At 35.0% G+C, this 21,974-nt stretch overlaps 5 protein-coding genes across 13 annotated transcripts in view; 3 read left to right on the top strand and 2 right to left on the bottom strand.

Annotated features, from left to right (window-relative positions):
• Positions 1 to 1,554, top strand: part of LOC116844323 (polyphosphoinositide phosphatase) — a 7,713-nt gene extending 6,159 nt beyond the window's left edge. For both annotated transcript variants that reach the window (XM_032815722.1, XM_032815723.1), the window contains 4 exons: positions 175 to 390; positions 530 to 712; positions 784 to 952; positions 1,314 to 1,554. In XM_032815722.1, the coding sequence (XP_032671613.1) occupies positions 175 to 390; positions 530 to 712; positions 784 to 952; positions 1,314 to 1,409 (664 nt within the window). In that variant the 3' untranslated portion in view covers positions 1,410 to 1,554. The remainder of the gene's footprint in view (positions 1 to 174; positions 391 to 529; positions 713 to 783; positions 953 to 1,313) is intronic.
• Positions 1,548 to 3,592, bottom strand: LOC116844329 (ubiquitin-60S ribosomal protein L40). The gene is made up of 3 exons (XM_032815734.1): positions 3,481 to 3,592; positions 2,991 to 3,190; positions 1,548 to 1,834 (listed from the first exon to the last, which is right to left on the bottom strand). Exons 2-3 carry the CDS (start codon positions 3,178 to 3,180, stop codon positions 1,638 to 1,640), a joined length of 387 nt encoding a protein of 128 aa, XP_032671625.1. The 5' UTR covers positions 3,181 to 3,190; positions 3,481 to 3,592; the 3' UTR covers positions 1,548 to 1,637.
• Positions 3,590 to 5,496, top strand: LOC116844328. The gene is made up of 3 exons (XM_032815733.1): positions 3,590 to 3,665; positions 3,884 to 4,014; positions 5,042 to 5,496. The coding sequence occupies exons 2-3, from the start codon at positions 3,997 to 3,999 to the stop codon at positions 5,459 to 5,461; spliced, it is 438 nt and encodes a 145-aa protein (XP_032671624.1). The 5' UTR covers positions 3,590 to 3,665; positions 3,884 to 3,996; the 3' UTR covers positions 5,462 to 5,496.
• On the top strand, positions 5,337 to 7,892 carry LOC116844327 (protein NipSnap). The gene is made up of 5 exons (XM_032815732.1): positions 5,337 to 5,583; positions 5,694 to 5,876; positions 6,512 to 6,680; positions 6,756 to 7,023; positions 7,292 to 7,892. Exons 1-5 carry the CDS (start codon positions 5,498 to 5,500, stop codon positions 7,438 to 7,440), a joined length of 855 nt encoding a protein of 284 aa, XP_032671623.1. The 5' UTR covers positions 5,337 to 5,497; the 3' UTR covers positions 7,441 to 7,892.
• A 247-nt stretch (positions 7,893 to 8,139) lies between these two features.
• On the bottom strand, positions 8,140 to 21,155 carry LOC116844324 (serine/threonine-protein kinase Tao). Of its 8 annotated transcripts, none has more exons than XR_004378063.1 (13): positions 21,013 to 21,155; positions 18,409 to 18,850; positions 17,379 to 17,727; positions 17,028 to 17,203; positions 16,698 to 16,860; positions 16,077 to 16,426; positions 15,511 to 15,756; positions 15,170 to 15,394; positions 14,783 to 15,022; positions 14,107 to 14,364; positions 13,713 to 13,969; positions 10,003 to 10,172; positions 8,140 to 9,402 (listed from the first exon to the last, which is right to left on the bottom strand). XR_004378063.1 is itself a non-coding variant. In XM_032815730.1 (12 exons), exons 2-12 carry the CDS (start codon positions 18,712 to 18,714, stop codon positions 10,163 to 10,165), a joined length of 2,580 nt encoding a protein of 859 aa, XP_032671621.1. In that variant the 5' UTR covers positions 18,715 to 18,850; positions 21,013 to 21,155; the 3' UTR covers positions 8,140 to 10,162. The 8 variants fall into 8 exon arrangements, 6 of the variants coding, with proteins under 6 accessions (XP_032671621.1, XP_032671615.1, XP_032671617.1 ...); XR_004378062.1 differs by having other exon boundaries at positions 8,140 to 9,153; positions 9,261 to 10,172; XM_032815730.1 differs by having other exon boundaries at positions 8,140 to 10,172.
• Between the last annotated feature and the right edge of the window lie 819 nt (positions 21,156 to 21,974).

A 21,974-nucleotide genomic window follows, 5' to 3' on the forward strand; every position in this document is an offset into this window, starting at 1 on the left:
TTTTTTTTTTTTTATTACATTTTATAGGAAATATATTTTTTAGTATAGGATATAATATTTAGTATAGTATATAGAAGTATAAGTAATTATATTTATTATATTTTGTAAGAAATTGCTTATAATTTTTTATATAGATATTATATATGTTGCTTAACATTTAAACTATATTTTTAGGCCATATGAATTGTCTTTGCTGTCTGAAGTATACGCATATAAAATAAGTCACTCGGTCCGAGATTTTATGCCGCATTTCACCACTTGCTACAGTCCATTTGCCGTCCGCGTGCGACCAGGTAGGCGGAGAGAAGAAGCAGGTAGTAAAAACTTGAATATGAAAAATCCATCGATGACCGGCCAAAGCAGTACGAGTAGCACAACTTCCAGCGCGAGGTAAGTATATATACGTAGTCATTTAATATCTCGTATGTTCTACAAGTAATTTAAATAGTAGATATAGCTTATTGGTTTAGAAAACTCGATATTTTACACCTAATAACAATATTTAACATTAATATGAATTACGTCGTAGCTCAAGCGAGGATTCGAGCTCGGATGAAGATGAAAGCCATCAACAGTTGGACGATTCCCAACTGATAGCTTCTAAGGACAACTCGGAACTAATGTCCTTTGAATCTTTGTTCCCTTCTATGAAGGAAGTATACGGCACACAACCGGAATATCCAAAGCGAAACGATATTATTCTTTATAAGAGGTGAGCGATATTAATATTTCTATAACTGCGAACTTTGCACGCATCTTAATAAATGTCTCATTTCTGTTCAGATTTGTTTTAATAGGACGCAATGCAACGCATTCCACGGATCATACTAAACTGCGTTCGAAATTGATCCAACAAACATCCTTTCCCGAATCTATGACTCCTATTATTGCAATACCCAACGTTAAAGATGCAAACATCAGCATATATGAACAATACGTGAAAAGAGCTACGGTAAGTAAATATGATATACATAGAATTTTAAAACTGCTCGAACACTTTTTTGTTCAATACGATTTAGAATGCAACCGATAGTCTAATGAAAAAACTCTTTATTTCTCGAGATTTAAGGATATATTGTCTATATAATATCTGCATTTACTGGAAATATGCAATGCAAATTAATTTTTTCATTATTTTTGAAATATAAGCAACACATCTTTAATCATAAACAAATTTTCTCATTTAAACCATTGGATGCATTCCAAATCTTACATCAAGAAATGTTCAAATCGTTTTGAAATCCAGTGTGTATATATATATGTAACATAATGTAGATAGTTTTACCTCTAATTGAGCATAAATGCTTTTACAGAAAGGTGGCTCTGTACCAAATCCAAATGATATGAATTTATATGAGACTTATACTAGTCAGCACAAACTATTCATGGAACGAGTATGTTCCGGATAAAAATTAATCAGCATTATGTCAAAGCTGTTTTATAAATGGAAATAATTATTGTGTACGTATATATATATATATATATATATATATATATATATATTTGTATATTTTATTATAGGTGTATGAAAGAAATAAAGCATTCAATATCTTAGTTGCTTAATTTATTGAAATACCAAATACATATTTCCATGTTGCCCAAATTTGTAAAGAAATATGTATTTCGATGCTGACAGTCTACTTCAGCTTCTTCTTTGGACGAATGTTATTCGTGTGGCCACACTTCTTCTTGCGGCAATTCGTTGCGCGAGGATGAAGACGCGCGTAACATTTGCGGCAGATCATCTTGTCGCAGTTGTACTTTTGCGCAAGTATACGTAGAGTTGGCTCAATTACACCTCCTCGTAAACGCAACACAAGATGGAGAGTGGATTCTGTAAAAAACAAATTTATAAATTTTATGAAAAATTTATTGCCAGAGAAGGATATTCTACCTTTTCTCTCTTTGCGTAGGGATTTTGCTAATATTTTTAGTATTCTTTCATTATTTCTCATATATTATAGACTCTATTTATATTATCGATTTAGTAAGGCAAAGATTTAATAAATGAATTCATTTATTATTTACGTGAAATCTTTTTGTTTAATTTTATTATAGTTGAATTTATTCATAAATCTTGTGAAAAATATCCTTCTGGCAATATTTAATAATGTTTGATAATATATATTAAAATTAGAATAATTTATGTTGGATTTGAAACAAGTTTTTTTTAGATTTAGATACAAGAGAAAATGCAAGGCTCTTATCCCGCTTATATATGTATTATTTCTATATACATATACATATTAAAAAATTATATCCTTCAGCTTTGATTTTAATACGTATATATAATCATAACATGTAGACTCATTTAGAAAGTATCTATGATACTACTATAACAGTGATATATAATATTATTTAATATCAACATTATATGTTTAACATCACTTGAAGTATTTTAGTCAAAATTTATGACAATAGGACAAGAATAATTTTTAGAAGTTTGGACAAAATTATAAGTCACATATAAAATAAATGTCCTAATGACTAAACTAATAAGAAAGTATGATCAGTATTATTAATAAATAATCAATGGAATTAATAACAAAAGTAATGTTTACATAAAACTTTGATGTCAGTAATAAAAAAATAATAGGAAATATATAACTAGTAAATACAAATTATTAATTTTAATGGGATATTAGATAATGCAGGTTATACTAGAAGATAGTAATATTGAAAAATGAGTATCCTAATTATAAAAAAATACAGATTCAATAATTGAATGCTCATTAAAAATATTAGCGTAAAGAAATATTTCCAAATATTTATGATGGTTCCAAAAGAATTTTTAGGAATATTAAATACAAATATATTATTAATGTTTCAATCATATTGGAAAATTATTCCACTAGTGGGACATTTGTTACTTATAGAATTAGAACTTAGTTACTTATAGAACTATGAATTAGATTGAAAAGTTATTCTTGAGATTTACGTGTCCATACACGAGGCAACGAGGTTAGGCCAAATAATTAACACATCCGCACCTTTCTGAATGTTATAATCGGACAGCGTCCGTCCATCCTCCAGTTGTTTGCCGGCGAAGATCAGTCGCTGCTGATCCGGTGGAATGCCCTCCTTATCCTGGATCTTGGCTTTGACATTTTCGATCGTGTCCGACGCTTCCACCTCGAGGGTGATCGTCTTGCCCGTGAGGGTCTTCACGAAAATCTGCATGGTGGTTTACCTAAATTGCCATGGAGTTATCAGTACTGTGGATTTATCACGACGACGAGGGACGGACGTTAGAGATCGAGAAATTTCAATATTAACAACGCAGAATCGCGTGGGCGCATATGCATCGGCAACTTCACCGCGTTGCGATTGTTTTTCACGTTATTTTTGTTTAAACGTCGCTCGAGTTCTCATATGGAGCAAGTGAATAAATACAGGCATTGAATACCGGTGAGAATCAACGTCGAGTATAATTGAGGAATTACTTACGATATATAAAACTAAATAATATCGCATACTCACTTCTGCAGCAACGTGTTCTCGTGAAACCAACCTAAAAGGAACTTGGCTGCCGTCACGCCGTCACTTCCGCCGGCGCACAACGGAAACGCAGCTTGCGCGACATCTTTGAGATCTATCGTGGGGTAAACACGATTTCAAAAAAACGTGAGCATTGTTTCAATACATCGTCGCGTACATCAGTTTCTGTAAGTGTTCTTGCAATCACTTTTGTTTATCATTAAATATCTTATGTAGCGAAATAATATAACAATAAATAAATAGTACAATTAGATAACTTTCTTCTCTGTTACAATTTCGATAGATTTTCATTAATCCTAAAAAGATTTGTAACTTCGATAGATTTTTAGGAGCTACGCCAAGCTATTTCTTGCGTATTTCTAACTGAGACATTTGGTATTTTCAGACGACCGAGATTCTTAATTGAAATCTGTCATACATCGAAATAAACGGCAATGATCTCTTTCATAGTATGAGAGCCAATTGCGCCTCGGAATTACCTTCACTTGCACGGAAAGGATGACCGTTTCTACCAACGTAAATTTTAAATTTAAATGCTATTCAGACAAAGATACTTATTTTGAGTTCTATCGATAAAAATGCTTTTAAATGTACTTATAATCTTAATACTTAATACTTAAGTTAACCAGAGATTTATAAAACACATTTAAAGACACTTTTATCATTGAAAGAAAGAGCTCATAAAATATATACATACATAAGCCCTTCCCTTATAGAAATATCATACTAAGAATCATTGATAATTACTTATTTTCAGTATTAAAAATACTGGATAATAAGTAATTATCAATGATTCTTAGTATAATATTTCTATAAGGGTTATTCTTTAAATTTTCTTTATTAATATATATTTATTCTACTTCAGCTACATTGTCAAGAAGGGGTCTTTATTAATAAAAATACATGTGTGTGTGTGTATGTGTGTGTGTGCAAATATGTTTATAATGCCCAATTTCTTCACCTCCAGTTAACTTTATCTGTCGGACTTTATCTGTTTAAATGTCAACTGTGGTTAATCTTGCCAACCATAAATATGACTGGTCAATTCCAATAGAATAATTGGCAGATAAAGTTAACCGGAGGTGAAGAAATTGGACATAAGCCAATCACAGAAGCTTACAAACCACATTTAGAGACACTTATTGATAAGAGAAAACTCAGAATAAGATATACATACTTAAATAGCACAGAGAATTCAAAAAATATTCAGTCATATGTTATCAATTTTAAGTTTATTTTCAGATGCAAAAGAATTTTTCAGAGTTCAGTTCAGTGAAAAGGATTCTTTTTGCATCTAAAAATAAACTCAGAATTGGTGACATATGACTGAATTCTTTTTGAACTCTCTGTGCTATTTGAGTAGACTTTTATTCTATATATTTTTTATTGATAAAAGTGTCTTGTACTTACAAGCCACTTTAAGGACATTTGTCAATAAAGGAGAATTCGAAATAAGAACCATTAGACCTAAATTCAGGTTAAAACTTAACCAATGTTGGTAGAAACATACATTAAACTTGAAACGAACTTACGATCGTTTCAGATGAGTACGACAGGATGGGATAAGAAGATGACCGACAGCGAAACGGGGTCATCTCGATTGAAAAGCTATTCATGCAGTCTCACGACCGGATTGGAAAACACGAAGTGCACCGCACACGGGCGCCTGCGTTCTCGCGGCAGCCGTTCCACGTATCGCCGGATGTTGGTCGACGAACGTTTATTAGATGACAACATTTCGATGGCCCGCCTGTGTCCCGCCTTTCCTCGCGGAAGGGAAAAAGTCCGCGGGTGGATGGAGATTACGAGTCGAAATAAACGCGCGGGCTACACGCTCGCAGTTTCCGCGCGGAATCTCGTCGGAAGCGCCGCGTGTCCATCGCGGTCGCAGGTCGCAGCGGGGCTCACGAGGCTGGATCACGAGAGGCTCGATCGGGATCGCGGACGACGACGGTGGCAGTAGAGATCCACGCACGGGGATCAGATAGTAGAGGAGGAGATGGCTGCCGTTCTTAGGAGAAAACTCCGTGTCGTATCGGGCGCACTCACCGGCAACGGCAATACGCCGTTGCTCGTCGCTGCGCGGTACGCGAGCCGAGTCGCACGGGGCGATTTGTCGTGATTTCTTTAGCGTTAAAATGTCGCTAACCGACATTTCAGTCGTGCACACATTCAGATTGTATTCGTATTCGCAGGTCCCTGACAAGGTCATCGGTACGCGGGGACATCAGCGAGGGATGGATCAGTAAACTCCTGGTGAGGAAAATCGAGCCCACGAAAGAGTCGCATTCGCGGATGCTCTCCGACAAGGAGGTCATTTACGCGCTGCACACTCACAACATTCGACCGGACTCGATCGACAAATATCTGACCAACTAGTGAGTCGACGTTTTGTCTTTCGTGCGACGGTTTGCTCACTCGCGCGAACCTGACCCGAGATTTGTGCGTTTTTAATTACGTACGAGGTTTCTAAATTTATTTGCGCTTTGTCATCGTATTAGTGCGTAATTCAATATGTTAGACAAAACAATGATGTTATGACGCGGTTTTTTTTTCAATTCACTTATGAATTTACAAACGTAAATGGCTTTGGTGTTCTGCTGTGTAAAACGTTAAGAAACCAAAGTTATTAGCAGAAATACGATACTTATTGACAATTTTTGGATATTTTTTGTTCCATAACCTCTACAGATTTATAATCCTGCAAAAATAAATCTAAGTTAAGATAACACTTACTGAAACCATACATACAGTATTCTCCTGATTGGTATATGTTAATATTATTGTATGGTTCTGAAATTGGATTGTATCACTCCTATAATTAATATAAGAATAAATCCATAGAGGTTATCAAACACGGGACATTTACCAGTTTTACTTTGCATCATTTCTCTGAATGTTATACTTTGTTCATCAGTATTAAGTGTTAAAATAAAGATATTAAAAGAGAGATAGAGAATGAAATAGATTTACCTTGTGTAATATTATTTTTTCTTTTCTTGGATAATTACAGTGAGGAAAATGTTAATCTTATACACTCCAAAAAATCTGATTTGAATTGTGAGTTGGTTGGTTCATGGACAGTCGAAGTTGGAGACTTGGATCAAGCTTTACATTTGTGGCAATATACAGGTGGCTATGAAAGCATAGATCACGCACAGGCTGAACTTTCAAAAGATGAGGTACAAATTATCTTACTTAGTTATACAATATAGATATCAGAAATGCATGGCAAATAAATATTCGTTTTTTTACAGGCTTATAAACGACTGCTCAGGGAAAGAGGGAATTATTTAAGATCACGTCATTTACAATATCTGTTGGCGTTCAGTTACTGGCCACCACTAGTCAAGCGTACAGATTCAAATAAGTATGAGATACGCAGTTACAGCTTGAAACCAGGCACAATGATAGAATGGGGAAACAATTGGGCCAAAGCTATCAATTACAGACGCAACAATGACGAGCCTTTTGCCGGTTATTTTTCACAAATTGGTAGATTGTACAATGTTCATCATATTTGGTGTAAGTGGAACACTCTTGATTGTTTATATTGTTATTTCTTTATGTATATCATTGACTTTCATATGTATTACCATAAATTTTAATCACCTCTCAATGATTGTTTAATAACTATAAGTACTTTTATATTTTTTATCGAGAAAAAGATTTATTGCAAAATGTTTGAACATCCTGTAGCAAAATGGGAGACAGAATGATTAATAAGATAGATGTATGACCATTTTTTGTTGGAGAAAGCATGCAGTCTGTGACATCAAATTTTTACTTTTAGGTTACAAAAATCTTCAATCGCGCAAAGAAACGCGCGAAAGCGCTTGGCGATCACCTGGTTGGGACGAATGTGTCGCTTATACAGTACCTTTGATAAGAGAAATGCATTGTCGCATATTAAATCCGACCACGTTTTCACCTACGCAATAAAGTTTTACGCAAGATGTACGCGAACGCGTAAATGCATTTGTATATTACCGATCATTTCTTATATACATATATTGATTGTAATATTGTAAAAAACATTTGTTACATGTATACACTGTAGATGTAATAACTATGTCAACTATACGCGCAACTTGAAGAAAACTACAAATTTTTGTTGTATTACAACTGGCAGAAAGTGTAATTTGTTACTGTTAGAATTTGCAACAGGAGCGTTTTATATATGTATATATACATATATAAAAATACGCTCATATGCATATACGTCATATTTTCGTAATGTCAGTTAAAAAGCACATTTATATATTATGTATATAAAATTTTATACATATGTATCTTATATATATTCTATGTACATATAGTATATGTATAGATACACATGTATACATACATATGCGTGTATAGAAGAATATAAACAAATGATCTTTATACCTTTACATCTTTTTTTTCCTTTTCCAAATCTGTTGCCTAACTCGAGAATATTTCACAAGGACAAAATACAATTAGAACATTTTGATTTTACTCGTAATTTTTATCAATTCCAAATTGATCAAAGGATTTGTAATGTGTGTGAAAAAGGGATTCGATTATTTTGAAACAATAATATATAGATACAGATTGTGAAAACCGATCTCTGCGCATCGTTGAGAAGGATCGGCAAACTACATCAAAATTAGTTCACACTTCAACATTTTTCGTCTTTATTATCTTACCAATGTATTGGATTAAACAGCCTCGACTGTTTATTTTAAGCCTTAATTTATGATGCAAGTAGCATCTTACATACAGTTTGTCGTTTTAGTCGTCGATTTAGTTACAAAATGTTTTCATACGTTACTTAAATTTAAAAATAAAACTGTATTATATTCTCGTAATGATTCTATCAAGAATGGTTATGACCCTTGATTATTCGCATTACGTACATTGCATTTCATAATCAGTTATTTACCAAAAGAATATTGATATCTATCGTATAATAAAATTTTACATTTTATGCTGTATTTTTGTATGGGTATAATGATAATAGTAAAATAATTATAAGGAATATATTTATATTTATTATATTATTCTATCTCGTGCTACTAATGAGTTGTGTGAGCACATATTGACTATAAATGTTAGCACATCCATTCAGACAATTGCATTAAATTCAAAACACTTCAGTATTGTGTTATCGAAAATTCTTAATAAAATTATTCTCTTCAATTACAGACCTAACAAAAAGGTGTATAGCTCAACTACATATAGAAAAAACAAATGATTCTATTCCTAATTGCCAATGAAATGCAATAAGACATAAAGATAACACATGTTTAATAAGTTACATGCGTAGCATTTGCATACAACCTCGGATAATTCCGGTTATAAATATTTGATGAGAAAAGTATGTTTTCTTATGAAATTATATTACTTTCAAATAAAAAATGACGTGAGTTGAATTGGACTCTTATTTGAATATCTTTCAAAAAGATATCAATTTTCTACCTTATATAAAATATATGTAGGAGGAAAAGTGTGTGTGATTCTGTTTTACAAGGAGTTTCAATAGCATTTTGAATATTTTTGTTATGTGTGTGTGTGCGCGCACGACGATTGATCTGTAATATTTTCTACTTTCTACAATACCAAATGGTATTCATTCTGTGTGTGAAAAAAGATAATTACACTACTCGTGTCACTCTGCGTATTTCTGCTTTACTGTAAAATAAAAAAAAAGAAGACTACAAGGCTGTTAAAAATAAAAATAACAATTTATCTAATTAAAGCCAGAGATTGTATTGAGAAGTATATATAGTTACATTTACTTCAATATTCTGACGTGTACAAAAACAATTCTCTTGTAATCGGCCAATAGCGTAAAGAAGACACAATTACACAAATTGTACTGGAATCATTACAGTAACCTCAAGTATATTGCGTTTTCATCTAACGACAGTGAATCGTAATCTGTAATACAAACCATTAATCAATGTTACGAAATCACACCTTAAATGGAAGTAAGTGAAGAAGTGAGCTTGTCAAATAATCACAAGCATAATTCGATAATACGGTATTTGATATGCTATGCCTATGATTAATTGTTTAGCTTATCAGTTATCACATTCCAAATTCAACTAATAGAATTTGCCACGTTTTTTTGGAAAATTTTTATAAATCTTTCAGTGTGTGACTAAATAGTAAATGTTATAATAAAAAGTCCCATAGTCGCAGTTCTATGTAAAGCGAATAAATATTTACAAAACGCTAGCAACATCGACAATCAACTTCCTAAATTGGGTATTTAGAGAGTTATACCGATTACACAGACTATGATGAAGAATTACTTCGTGCTTTCTTTCTTCTTTTTTTTCTTTTTTGTTACATACATACAACTTAACTCAGAGACAACTCGTGCTATAATTAAAAGTGCATATAAAACTTAACAATCTTTCTTTTTTTTTTTTTTCTTATATAGAACCTTCCCGACGAGAAGATAAATTTGAAGTCTAGAACTTTAATAACTGCGATTATATTCAATTAGTTACTTATCGTAAGAGAAAGACCTACTGTATAACGTATTAAATTAATCCAACAGCTTTCTCCCGAACCATACATCTCATATGTGATTTTGTAATCTGGTTTGTTAGCACGAACAATCTCTGTTAGTCTGTAATCCTTGGAAAATCGATAATAGCAATTGATTTTCAGACATCCCTCTTTCTGTCTACTAGAACAACCTAAGGAAGAATTTGTATCTTCATACACGTGGATGCCATTTCACTGTCTTTTCCATAATAAATTGCTGCATTTCGATTGCTATGTATATCATGTGTCTATATTTACACGTTACATAGTTATAAAGGAGAAACGTTTCGGTTGATTGTGACGGTTTTCCGGTGTTATACAGTTTGGAACATATAACCATGACAATTGTCTTATTTGTGTTTCACTACAATCGCTCGTACCACTAATAATTGAACACACTTTTAGATATTCGTTCGATGCAAACTGGTCATTCGATAATTCTCGTTTCCGCGCGTCAGATTTTCACTTACACAAAGAGAATTTCGTACGTGTGTATACGTATATTAATGAGAATTGGAATGTGTGCTGTATTGCAATTGATAATGATAATGTAAACTATGTGTGAATGTTGTTTAAAGCGCTCTTTCGCACATTTCCTATTTATTTATCTTTTTTTTCTTGTTTAAACGTGTATTATATATGGAAAAAAGTCTACGGACTTTTACGAAATAAAATGCAACATCCTTGGCCATGCCTCTTTGTTTCATCATTTTGTTCAACCATTTTTATCTCTTAAATCTAGACAAACACATTTCCTTCTTTTTTTAATTTATGAAGAATCTCAATGTATAAGCGTAAAATAAAATTATAAAACATTATTCTTTTTATATAATATGCATTAATTAATATAATATAAACATTTGATTAGCATTGATTGACACTTTCTCGTCCGTCGCTTACATGTATTTCATGGTGACATGTCTCTTACTCTCTCTGTGCTCTTTCAATATATTAGAAAAAAATTCAATTATCGTTGAATAATAAATTTACATTTCCTCTTTACGAAATAACAATAAAATGCTTTATACATAAAACTTACTGACATTTCATAATCCAAACGTAAGTGGACCATACGCATTGCTAAATATTAATTATATAGTAATAGCACCTCCTTAAAGAGTGTTACGATTAATAGAAATACACTTTCTTAATACAAAATTCTTGACTCTTTAACACGAAACGATACTTGTTCTCGTTGTTATTTTTTTAGAGAAAGAAGTGTACTCAAAACATTGTAACGAAACGAACATCATCGAAAGGAACAACAGTCACAATCATTTAGATTTAAATTTTATATTTAATATTAAGTGGGTTTAGCGATATATGAAACAAAAATACATGAAAGGATAATAAATGAAAAAAAAAGAACGAAACATGTATTTTGATGTAAAAGTACAACATTGGGATGTGTACTGGATGAAATTTTAAAAGTATAGTCGTAGACTGTATAATACAATATAAATATTGGTAATACAAATATACAAAGAATCAGATTCAAGCACTTCGAACGTTTGCGAGCAAAGACGGAAGGATCACCGTTCTTTCAACGTTTACTCAGTTTTCGTGAAATAGAAATAATCATCAATCGAAACAAAACTAGAGAAATATTGAATATTATATAGTTTCGCATAAGTGTATGTCAAGTAAAGATAAATTATTACGATTATTTTATCGGTATAAAAATGTAGTGTTTGGTTAAGATAATATCAATTAGTCTTAAAATTAAGTTGTTTTGCATCACGGTTAATATCTGCGATTATCCTCTTTCGTCAATTATATATTTTATGTTTAACATAAAGAAATATTCTTAAATTGATTTAACGTTATATTAAGTGAGAAAGTATTATATATTAAACAATAGGTATAAACTATAATTCAAAATAAATTCACTTAGTAATGACACAGAAAATATTTGGAGTAATAATATAATCATAATCTTTTATTAGTAAATAATAGAAAAAGGAATACTTTAAATCTTTTGAGACAAAATTTAAAATAGATAAATTATTATATTATAAATAATTTTTACATTTACTCTTTATGTAACAACTACTCTATTTAGGATATTTAAGATACAACCAACAATAAAGAATCTTTCATTGTTAGCAGCAAAGTTGACAGGAATTGAAGATTACTAATCGTTTATAATTCAACAATTTTATTATCAATTAAATTTGATATTGATATAAAACAAAAAATATACAGCATCAAATTTATCATATTCTGAATTCTTCTTTCGAAAAAAATACATACTAATCACCGAGATTTATGTATAATTATAAAAGATCAAGTTTTACTAAATCATTTAGAGAGACACAGAAAATATTACTTCGTAAATTCTATCCACTTTTGTTATGTGTGTGTATATATATATATATATATATATATATATATATATATATATATATATATATATATATATATATATATATCAAATTAAATAAATTAAATATAATTAAAACCTTGAAATATATATAAGAAATTGATATTGCTCGATGTTTATAATCTGAAGAATTTTGAAATATCCGTTATAAATATAATACTAATGTAAAAGTCGAAACACCACCTAAGAAAAACTATTTAAAGTTTTTTATTTCAAATTATAGGCCAAAAAATAAATAAGAGAAAAATAAATAAAAAAGAATGAAAAGTAAGAAAGAAGTATAATAAAGTATATTAATTCGAGCATCAGAATTATTGTACTGTTATTTTTGTCATATTTGCGGTATAGTTATTATTAATAAATAAATGTTTCCAAAGTTTTTCAATTTTTTTTTTGTTGCAGCCATGTATAAAATTTTTTACTTGCTACGTTGATGCTTTCTGGCATACAAGTACATACATACACACACATGTATGTGTGTATATATATAAATATCAACTTTTAGAATACTACTGAATATTAAACGCGAGATTAATGTTTTAAAGACTTTTATTTATATCTATACGCGTCTCAAGATATTTGGTTAAGATTAATAAATATTACAACGTTGCAAAAAGCATCTAGATTCTTCTTCAATATGAAGCTCTCACTTTTCTTTTCTGGTAAATTATATTGATATATCTTGATGATTAAAAAATATGCGATTAAGGTAATTTCAGTCCAATACACATTCCCAACCTCAACAAACCTCTCAGGTTCGGGGTCAATGCACGCAACGAGCCAACCCTTGTTATTATATATTTATGTAAGTCGTAGAATTATATTATACGTCGGCAGACTCGTCATGTACTTACTACAGGCAGACATACATACATACATATAAATATAAACATAAATAAATATATACACGCATGTATATTTACTTATTTATATTTATACTTATACGTGTATATATATAATATATATAATATATATATACTCTATTAATATGATTAAAATTATAGACTATTAGGGGGGAAGGATGTGGAGCTATTACTGTGAGCCAGACTTAACATGGAGCCGCTAAGGCTTTCATCGTCTGGATAAGATTCTTTTGATGCCTCAGCTATCGCCAGAGCACTGCAATAACGTGAAAAATATTGTAAACAATAAGACGTTTTATCGAGTATCTTTATCTTTCTATTCAGAGAATAAAATTCGAGATAAACATAGAAGATGAGAAAATCTTTGTTTCCTTTTATTCTTCGCAATTTTTTACGGCCAAATATCACACAGAACAAGGATTCATGTACAATATAAGATTACGTACCTGAATCCTATTCTTGCACTTTCCTCATCAAATTGCTGCAGTTCACGTTCCTGCCTTTCGTGCAACAAGCGTATACGTTCACTACGTTCACGAAGGAATTCCTGAGTTTCTAATTCCATCTTTTGTTCAAGCAAAGCTCGTCTAACAGATACGCGATCTTCCAACTCACGGCGTTCCCTATTTCTTTGCGCCTCGGCCTGCATCTTATTTTTTGATTGGTATGCCATCAGAATTTCTAATTCGTAGTTTAACCTTTCCTGTAAAAGAAGTTGATTCAACTTGAAGTTATCATCGAGATTATTGTAACTATTATTAAAATGTTGAATATAAGTGAATAGTTAAAGTAGAAGTTAAAGATTGACATTATATAACAATACAATAAATTATATTAAACCTTTAAATTATGGCATTCTACTTCTTGTGACTCATCTAGACGTATACTCTGTTTTTGGAGCATTTCGGCAATACTCTGTTCATACTGATCGCCTAAAAGCGCCAATTTGCGTCTTTGCTCCTCCTTTAACTTCTTAATGACCGCTTTTTGCTCTTCCTTAGCGGTTGTCTGGAGGATTTGAGATTTTAATGCCTTATATTGTCGCGTTTGTATCTTACATGTTTCTCTAAACTGCTTACGAATTTGCATTTCTTTTTGCTAAAAATATAAAAATTACTTATTAATACAATAACATACAAAAAATGTCATTTCTCTTAATTCGTGCATAATTAATAGTCAGATATTCTTTGTTAACTGTTGCGAATATAGGTTGTCCCAAGTGATTAAGAGATATATTTTTAATTATGTTTATTTTATCTATTATCTATCTTTTTTAAAATTTAGCTTGCAATAATTCTTGATCATTAAACAAAATCTTATAAGTATATATTCGATATACGATATTTGAGAATAATTGAAAATAAAGAAATATGCGAGATCGGCCTAAAAGTCTATAACAAAACAAACATCTAATGATTCTGGGACAGCTATAACTGCGTTTTTTTCTTTTCAGACACGTTTCACACAAACGTCAACATAAACCTAGCTACATTAACTTTTCAATTGTGTTATTTACTTTGAGACTCTTCGGTTGCTGTTTAAGCTCTAATGCGTGTTTCTTACGCAGATCACGTTCGGCCCTTTGCATGTAATCTTGCTGATTACAAAGTTCCGTTGCATGCTGTCGATGAACTTGATCCTCGCGGAGAGTGTGCACTGCCCGTTGTTGTCTGTATTCTAATTCTTGCGTCTTTTCATGGTGCCGTAAGAGCATAGCGTGCGCCTGCTCTAACTGCTGTTGTCGCTTATTTAACTCCTATTTTCACAATATAAATTTCGTATTCTTAAAATATTCAATATCATCACATAACAAAAACGACGTCGATGGAAAATAATTATTGCCATATTCAGTTTTGTAATTGATACTGTGATAATACTTCGATGTATCGATAATAATACTAACTTCGCGAAGAAGCTCCTGCTCGAGACTATGGAAGATGAGTAACTTTTTTCTACGGAATTTACGTATTTCAAGATCCAAGTATTCTCGTTGTCCTCTCGCAAGTCGCTGTTCCTCTTGCGCTTCCATCTGCCTTAAATTGTCTTTTTGACTTTGAAGAGTGGCGTCTCGTTGCCTCTTTGTTACATCGTCCTGAGAGAGCTCCTTTTTCCATCTTTCTTTGTAAGCCTAAATAGATAAAATTAAATAACGTTCAGAAATATTAATGAGATGCACTAAAAATGTTTCTATCGGTCTCAACGTTTGTTATTGTTCCATTACAATTAAATAATCAAGCATCTTACTTTGTACTCTCTTTTCTGTTGAGCTTCCAGAGCTTTGCGATCAGCCTCCTGTCTACTTGTTATTTCCTTGTGTAGTTTCTTTTCTGCATTTTGATTTTGTTTCAGCTTACGCTCCAGTTCTTGCATATGTCTTAACTGCAGTTTCTCGAGCTCTTTACTGAACTGTTGCAAAAGTGTTTCATACTCCTTATCCAATAATTGCTTGTGTGACTCCATTTCCATTTTGCAGCGTTCCTCTAGTTTCACCTGTAACGATAGCAGAGTGCATTGTAAATATAAAAATATATCTAATTACAGTTTATCAGATTGTTCAGAGTTTATGCGTGCGTTTCTTTTCTTTCAGTTTAATAATATAAAAGCTATATAATAGAAGAACGACTGATGTTTTTAGCAATCCTACATAAAAAATCTCTTCATATATATTTCATATAGCTCTTTTCTTTATCTTAATTGTTACATAAACAATTTTATTAATTTCTTCAAGCATTGTGTGATTTACAATAAAGCACCAAAATTTCAGTGAAATTTCAATAAACACAAAATAGATGAAATGTTTGAACTCTTACCAAAGCACCTTGATGTTCCCTTCTCATACGTTTGTATCCACTCATTTGTTCATGCATCTCTTCTTGCATATGTTCCTTCTGTTGTTTCGTAACAATCGAAGTTGTCCTAATTGTCGCAAAATTATTGGCACCGTGTTCAAGAAGATTGGCAGTGACACCGCCTGCTGGAACTTTATGCCGATTTCGAACAGATCCCGTGGAGTAGTCGTTACTATCGGCATTCGGCAGCGGCAGGCTATTCGTGGAGGAACTTTGAGAGCTTGCCGAGACGCCTATCGAGTGGATCGAATGTTCTGAGGTAATTGAATTGCTTTTACTACTATCACCGCCTGTTTGTTCATCAGGAGTATCTGTAACGCGTCGTCACAACAGTTTGATTCCCTCAGTATAAGAACAAATCTATCCGCAGCATATACCGAGGAAAGAGAAAGAAAAACACACAACAAAAATAATAAAGAGGTTTAGGGACTGATATAAACATTTTTTTTTATTTATTTTTGCGAGTGCATGTCCCTAAATCTCTTTATTTTTCCTTAGCTTCCTGTATGAGAATATTGTAGATATAGATATATTACACATGTAATGTGTTTATATTTAATAAATTGTGTCTATACGACATACCGTCAGTATCGCCAACTGTGCTTTCTGTTTCACACGCGTCGATCATCAGTATCTTTTTCATTTTACGATAATTCAAATTATCTAATTCCCGGACCGCAGCTTTCGTTCTCTGTATCAAATCTATCAAAACTTGAGGAGAACGCGTTCTGGTAACAAATTGATGCTGCAAAATTGAAAGCCTATATGTAAGAGAATAACTAAACTGTTATTAACATATTACTTACAGTATACACACATGCACACATACACACACATACACACGCATACATACACACAAAGAAAATACATATATAAAATATCATCGTACGGACATTTCTAAGAACAACTCACTGATAACAATTTCCCGGATGTTGGTCTTTCGATTGGACTTTTTGTCAGGCATACTTCAACAAAATGACGAAAGACGTCGGTCCAATCTGGAGAATTTAGAGTTGGTGTATCATTTTGTGCAATATGATACAGAGCGCTCATAGCATTCATGTTAAAATAAGGTGGTTTCCTTTCCGCTGTAATTAATGTGAGTGTTGATAATTAATCTCTATAGCTTGACCTTCAAGTTAAAATAGATAACAGGCAGTCAGGATAGATAAACACGACGAAACGGAAGGTCTGAGGTTCACACAATTTATGACACGTGACAAATATTATTAGAGATTTAAATATTATTAGAGATCGACATACCTAATTCGATGCATGTTATTCCTAATGACCATACGTCAACTTTGCCATCGTATTGCCCCTCGTCCATCGCCAATATGACTTCCGGTGCCATCCAGTACGGAGTTCCTACGAAGCTATTAGCCGGGCATTTTATACTCGCGGATCCAAAATCAGCCAATTTTACTGTACCGTTCTCGGTAAGTAGAATATTCCCCGCTTTTACGTCACGATGAATTCTCCCGAGAGTGTGAAGGTAATGCAAACCGCGCAATACACCTTCGCATATCGCAGCTATCTCGTCTTCTTTCAGAGGTCTTTTGTGTACTTCAATAATATCTGATGCGGAGCCAAGACAATATTCCATCACCAACTGCAAGATATATCGTATTCACGAGTTCTCATAGCGTTCTAATTATCTATCTACCACGTCAAGCACACTTTACACAGTCAGTACGACTGACCCATAATATTTATAACTTGACATTTTACACTCGGTCCCTATCTTGGCATTATCTAGTTATAAAAGTTTAATCCTATTTGAAAAAATCTATAGTGGGAAGCACACGTAACAGCTATTGACAAAGGTTGTGTTTCAAAATTACTGAGCGCTGGAAATCTACAGGATGTCTGATACCAAGTATCCCCACACTCTCGTGTACATGCAGATTAGAATGAACTGAATAAAAAAGTCATCTACACCATTTTGCAAATAACCACGTGAAATTTCGTGTTATAAATTAAAGAAGATTGCCCGCAACTAATCGCGAGCAATAATGCACCAATATTCTTCAATTAATAACTACAATAAAATAATCTACATGATTATTTGCAAAATGATAGAGAATATTTTTGCTCAAAAATTTTCCAAAAAAAATAGAACTTTTTTTTACCCAATCTACATGTACACGAAGTATGGGATATTTAACATCAAATACTCTATATATATGTGATACAAACTATAACTCTGGCAATGGTGGCAGTAAATATTGAAAAGCAGCTATGAGCTAATGGAAAGGCAAAAGAAAACAAGAGCTTGATATCCAGCACATACCCAGGCAGTGTGGTCCCTGAGATAGCAACCCTTATATTCTATAGTGTTAGGATGATTAAGTTGCCTAAGGAATCGGATCTCCTTCAAAATGTCCTGCCACTTTTCCACCGTTTGCTTCCCCAGGTAAGACATCTTCTTGATGGCAACAATTTCTTTGGTAACCAGGCATCGTGCATAGTAAACAGCCCCGAAACTGCCATGCCCGATCTCGCGCAGATCCTCAAATATCTTCTCCGGGTCATTTTTCTCGAATAATTCGGCAATCTCTGGGTCTTTTAAACTACCAGGCCTTGCAACAGCTGGCATAGTCGAGTTGTTGATGATTGGACGCCCGAGGCCTTGTCCAGACACCTTGTCCTGTTACTGTCTTTCGACTATCTTGGCCAAACTTTCTTATTGCGTTGAATCCTCTGTCAGTCCATTCCCAAGATTAATATTCTATCTGTAAGAAGGACACATATCTCAAATACGCTCAGAGAGGCACACCGAGAAAAGTCATTATTCAACATCTTCCTACTATCTGATATTTGGTCTGTTCATTTTCAAAGAACTTCTAAACCGATGCATACTAGTGCAGTAAATTAGTATGAAACAAAGTATACTTAAAGGTGTTCAATAGGACGATGAGGAACCAAAAGTGCTGATATTAGATGCTTGTTAAATTATTTAAATTACAAGCATCTAACATCAGCACTTTTGGCTCTTCATTGTCCTATTGAACACCTTTAATTTCATTTAATTCAAGAGCTGTATAACCTTAGTATATACTTTTATTGTTTGAAAGTATACTTATTTTACTCAAAATAATGCAACTTATTGCATTAGTTCAGAAGTTCCTCAAAAACCTACTATCTATTCAAGATGTCAATAAACATAAAACTCAAGCTTTATCTGCTATAAGCCTGTTCTTTATCAAAGCATTTCCTCAATTAGTTTACAATAAGTTGGAGCGAAACAAATATATTTCACTTCACCCAAACTTATCACAGTCATGTACAAAAAATTTAGAAAATTTTTCCAAAAAGAGCAGACTTTAGACCTGTTCTTTTTCCAAGAACTTCCTGAATGGGTGTGATAAGTTAGAGTGTGGAACATAATATATATTTGTCTCACTTCAACTTATTGCAGTTCAGGAAGTTCCACGAAAATGAACAGGCCTCTTATGTCGCGGATCGGCTCGAAAACGTAGTTCTCTCCACTCACTCACAATACTAAATTTTGTCACACAGCATACGACTTGGTTTTTGCGCGAGCCTCTTGTGATAACTTCGAAATTCACCAATAAAGAATCTACGTCTGCGAGCTTCTCGAGTTCCCGGAAAGGCATTCGCTCTTCTCGAACACATTCGTTAGTATCATTATTTCGATATTTCGCTTCGAGTTTGAAAAGTCGAACGCAAGTCGGAATACCTTTCGCGCGCGGATGCACTCGGCGAGCTTTGCAAACAACACCGCGAGCGTACGCGAACGGCACAGCAGCAGCACACGCCTTTTAAACGCACCGCAAACACAACAAACATCTACGTTAGGCTCATTGTCCGACACATCGTGATCTTCTCCCTTTTTCCTCTTTCTCGTTCCGGCGACCGAGAGAGAAAGAGGGAGAGGAAGGAGAATGAAGAGACAAATGTCTAAAAGCGATCCGCCGTCGACGAGCGCGAAGAACACGTAACGACGTCTCGAGAGACACAGAAATAGGCATGTTCCCGCAGGAGCGAGCGAAACCGCCGCACTCCCGTCATTGTTGTCGCGTTAGTCACGTTACTCGCGAAAGCAAGAGATCGAGATAGCCAGCAGTACATCGAAAAAGGAGGATCTGTCAAAGGAGGAGGACACAGCCGCCGCCGTCATCGTCGCAGTTTCCTCTCGTAGTCTCCGCGATGATGGTACGGCGATCACCGACGTGCATCCGCGCGACGACTATCGACTATTCTTCTCGAGGCATACCACACACCGAACCGGATCGTGAGCGAAATTCGGCAGGGCGCGCACAAGCGGCGTTCGGACGAGGGCGTCGAGAAAGAGAGAGAGAATTATCGAGCGGCAGCGAGAGTGAAAGAGAAAGAGACCGAGTGAGCGAGAGACAACGGGAGGAAGAGAGAGAGGGAGAGAGACAGGCGGATTGACAGAGAGTGAGAAAGACGGAGCTCTCGGAGGAGCGTAAAGCCTCTCATATGAACAAACCTCTGGAGGAGCAGAAAAATCGACGAGAGTTCTTCGCGGAAAACGTGAATCGAAGGAAAGAGATATCATTAGAGACAGAGACGACGCACGGAAATTCGCAGGAGACCGATGGAGAAAGAGATGCGGGTGTAAGGAGGGTTGGGTCTTCGCACTCGTCCGTCCGCAACCCGACCGACCAAGCCTACGTTCGAATGCGCCGTGTCGTCGACGATGTGCTCGACGACGACAAACACGATCACGACATCACACCAAAAACACACAACACACCAGAGCGGTTTGTTCGCGCGAGCCGCGGCCGTCGCCCGGCTGGCGCGCTACGTCGTTATTATGCTGTCGTCGCTCGACAGCGGAAATTCGCGGCGAAGCAGCAACATCGGTCGCGGACTAAAAAAGAAAGGGCCGAGAGAAAATTGTATTCACCTCCAAAATGGCGAGGGAGCGAGGGGCGGGGAAGCATGCGCCTCGCAGACTCTCCGTGCACTCTCTTCAAGCGAGTGAGGAGGTGGCGGAGGAGCAGGAGCAGCAGCAGCACTCTTTCCCGAAAGGCCTGGCCGCCGCCGATCCCGCGGGCATATTAAGCGCCTGTCTGTCCACGAGCGATCCCGCTGCCACCGTTGATACGCTGTCGCGCGAAACCGCGCACCGCGCCCCGGAACAATACACGCCTCCTCCTCCTCCTCCTCCTGCTCCTCCTCGTCGTCGTCGTTGTCGTCGCGTCGTGTCGTCCTCGTATACGCACGTCACGCACGCACGTACACACACACCGTCGTGTCCATCACACCGCACTAGACGTACACACACGCACGACGCACGCAGCCGACGAGAGCGCGCGCGCGCGCGCAAGCACGAAGTGAGAAGGACCGAGGAAGAGAGAACAAGCGAGCCGCGGCGAGTTCGGGTCGACGCGGCCCCTCGCCGTCGCTCAGACTCCCGAACGACCTACGCAAGGTTCGCGTGTCGGCGAAAGATCCTCCGCTGCGTTCTCGCCCGCTTCGGCTGTGTGGCCCGCGCTCGCACCGTGCCGCACTGTACCTGACTGTACTTCTTCCTATTCCGCGTATACTCCTATACCGTATACACTACACACTCGAGCGAACCGCATACAGAGACGCACAGGAGGGTTACTGTCGCGATGGCGGCGACGGCTCTGTGCGCCGGTCGTGTTGCCAAGCTGATTCGACTTGTGGATTCCTACATTGCCGATAGTAGTAAAATATGATCGCTGCCGAGAAGTTGCCGTGGTTATAGGCCGGTATTCATAGAGGGCGTTCGGGGAGCTCGCTATTGGCTTGATTTACATCGTGTATTTGATACACGTACTAAATAGTAACTTTCTATTAGATAATCTTAATATCGACGATATATATAAACAACGGTATATT

Source organism: Odontomachus brunneus, unplaced genomic scaffold, assembly GCF_010583005.1.
Source record: "Odontomachus brunneus isolate Ranch 3 - 2012 unplaced genomic scaffold, Obru_v1 Obru_scaffold_040, whole genome shotgun sequence".
Lineage (NCBI taxonomy): Eukaryota > Metazoa > Arthropoda > Insecta > Hymenoptera > Formicidae > Odontomachus > Odontomachus brunneus.

Excerpts from the sequence above, each read along its gene's own strand:
- LOC116844329 (XM_032815734.1), bottom strand. The coding sequence starts at position 3,180 with ATGCAGATTTTCGTGAAGACCCTCACGGGCAAGACGATCACCCTCGAG. Across the intron at positions 1,835-2,990 it reads CGATTATAACATTCAGAAAG|AATCCACTCTCCATCTTGTG; the intron begins GTGCGGATGTGT and ends TGTTTTTTACAG.
- LOC116844327 (XM_032815732.1), top strand. The coding sequence starts at position 5,498 with ATGGCTGCCGTTCTTAGGAGAAAACTCCGTGTCGTATCGGGCGCACTC. Across the intron at positions 6,681-6,755 it reads CTGAACTTTCAAAAGATGAG|GCTTATAAACGACTGCTCAG; the intron begins GTACAAATTATC and ends GTTTTTTTACAG. Across the intron at positions 7,024-7,291 it reads CAATGTTCATCATATTTGGT|GTTACAAAAATCTTCAATCG; the intron begins GTAAGTGGAACA and ends TTTTACTTTTAG.
- LOC116844324 (XM_032815724.1), bottom strand. The coding sequence starts at position 18,714 with ATGCCAGCTGTTGCAAGGCCTGGTAGTTTAAAAGACCCAGAGATTGCC. Across the intron at positions 17,204-17,378 it reads AATAACATGCATCGAATTAG|CGGAAAGGAAACCACCTTAT; the intron begins GTATGTCGATCT and ends CATTAATTACAG. Across the intron at positions 15,023-15,169 it reads AGCAGGAGCTTCTTCGCGAA|GAGTTAAATAAGCGACAACA; the intron begins GTTAGTATTATT and ends TTGTGAAAATAG.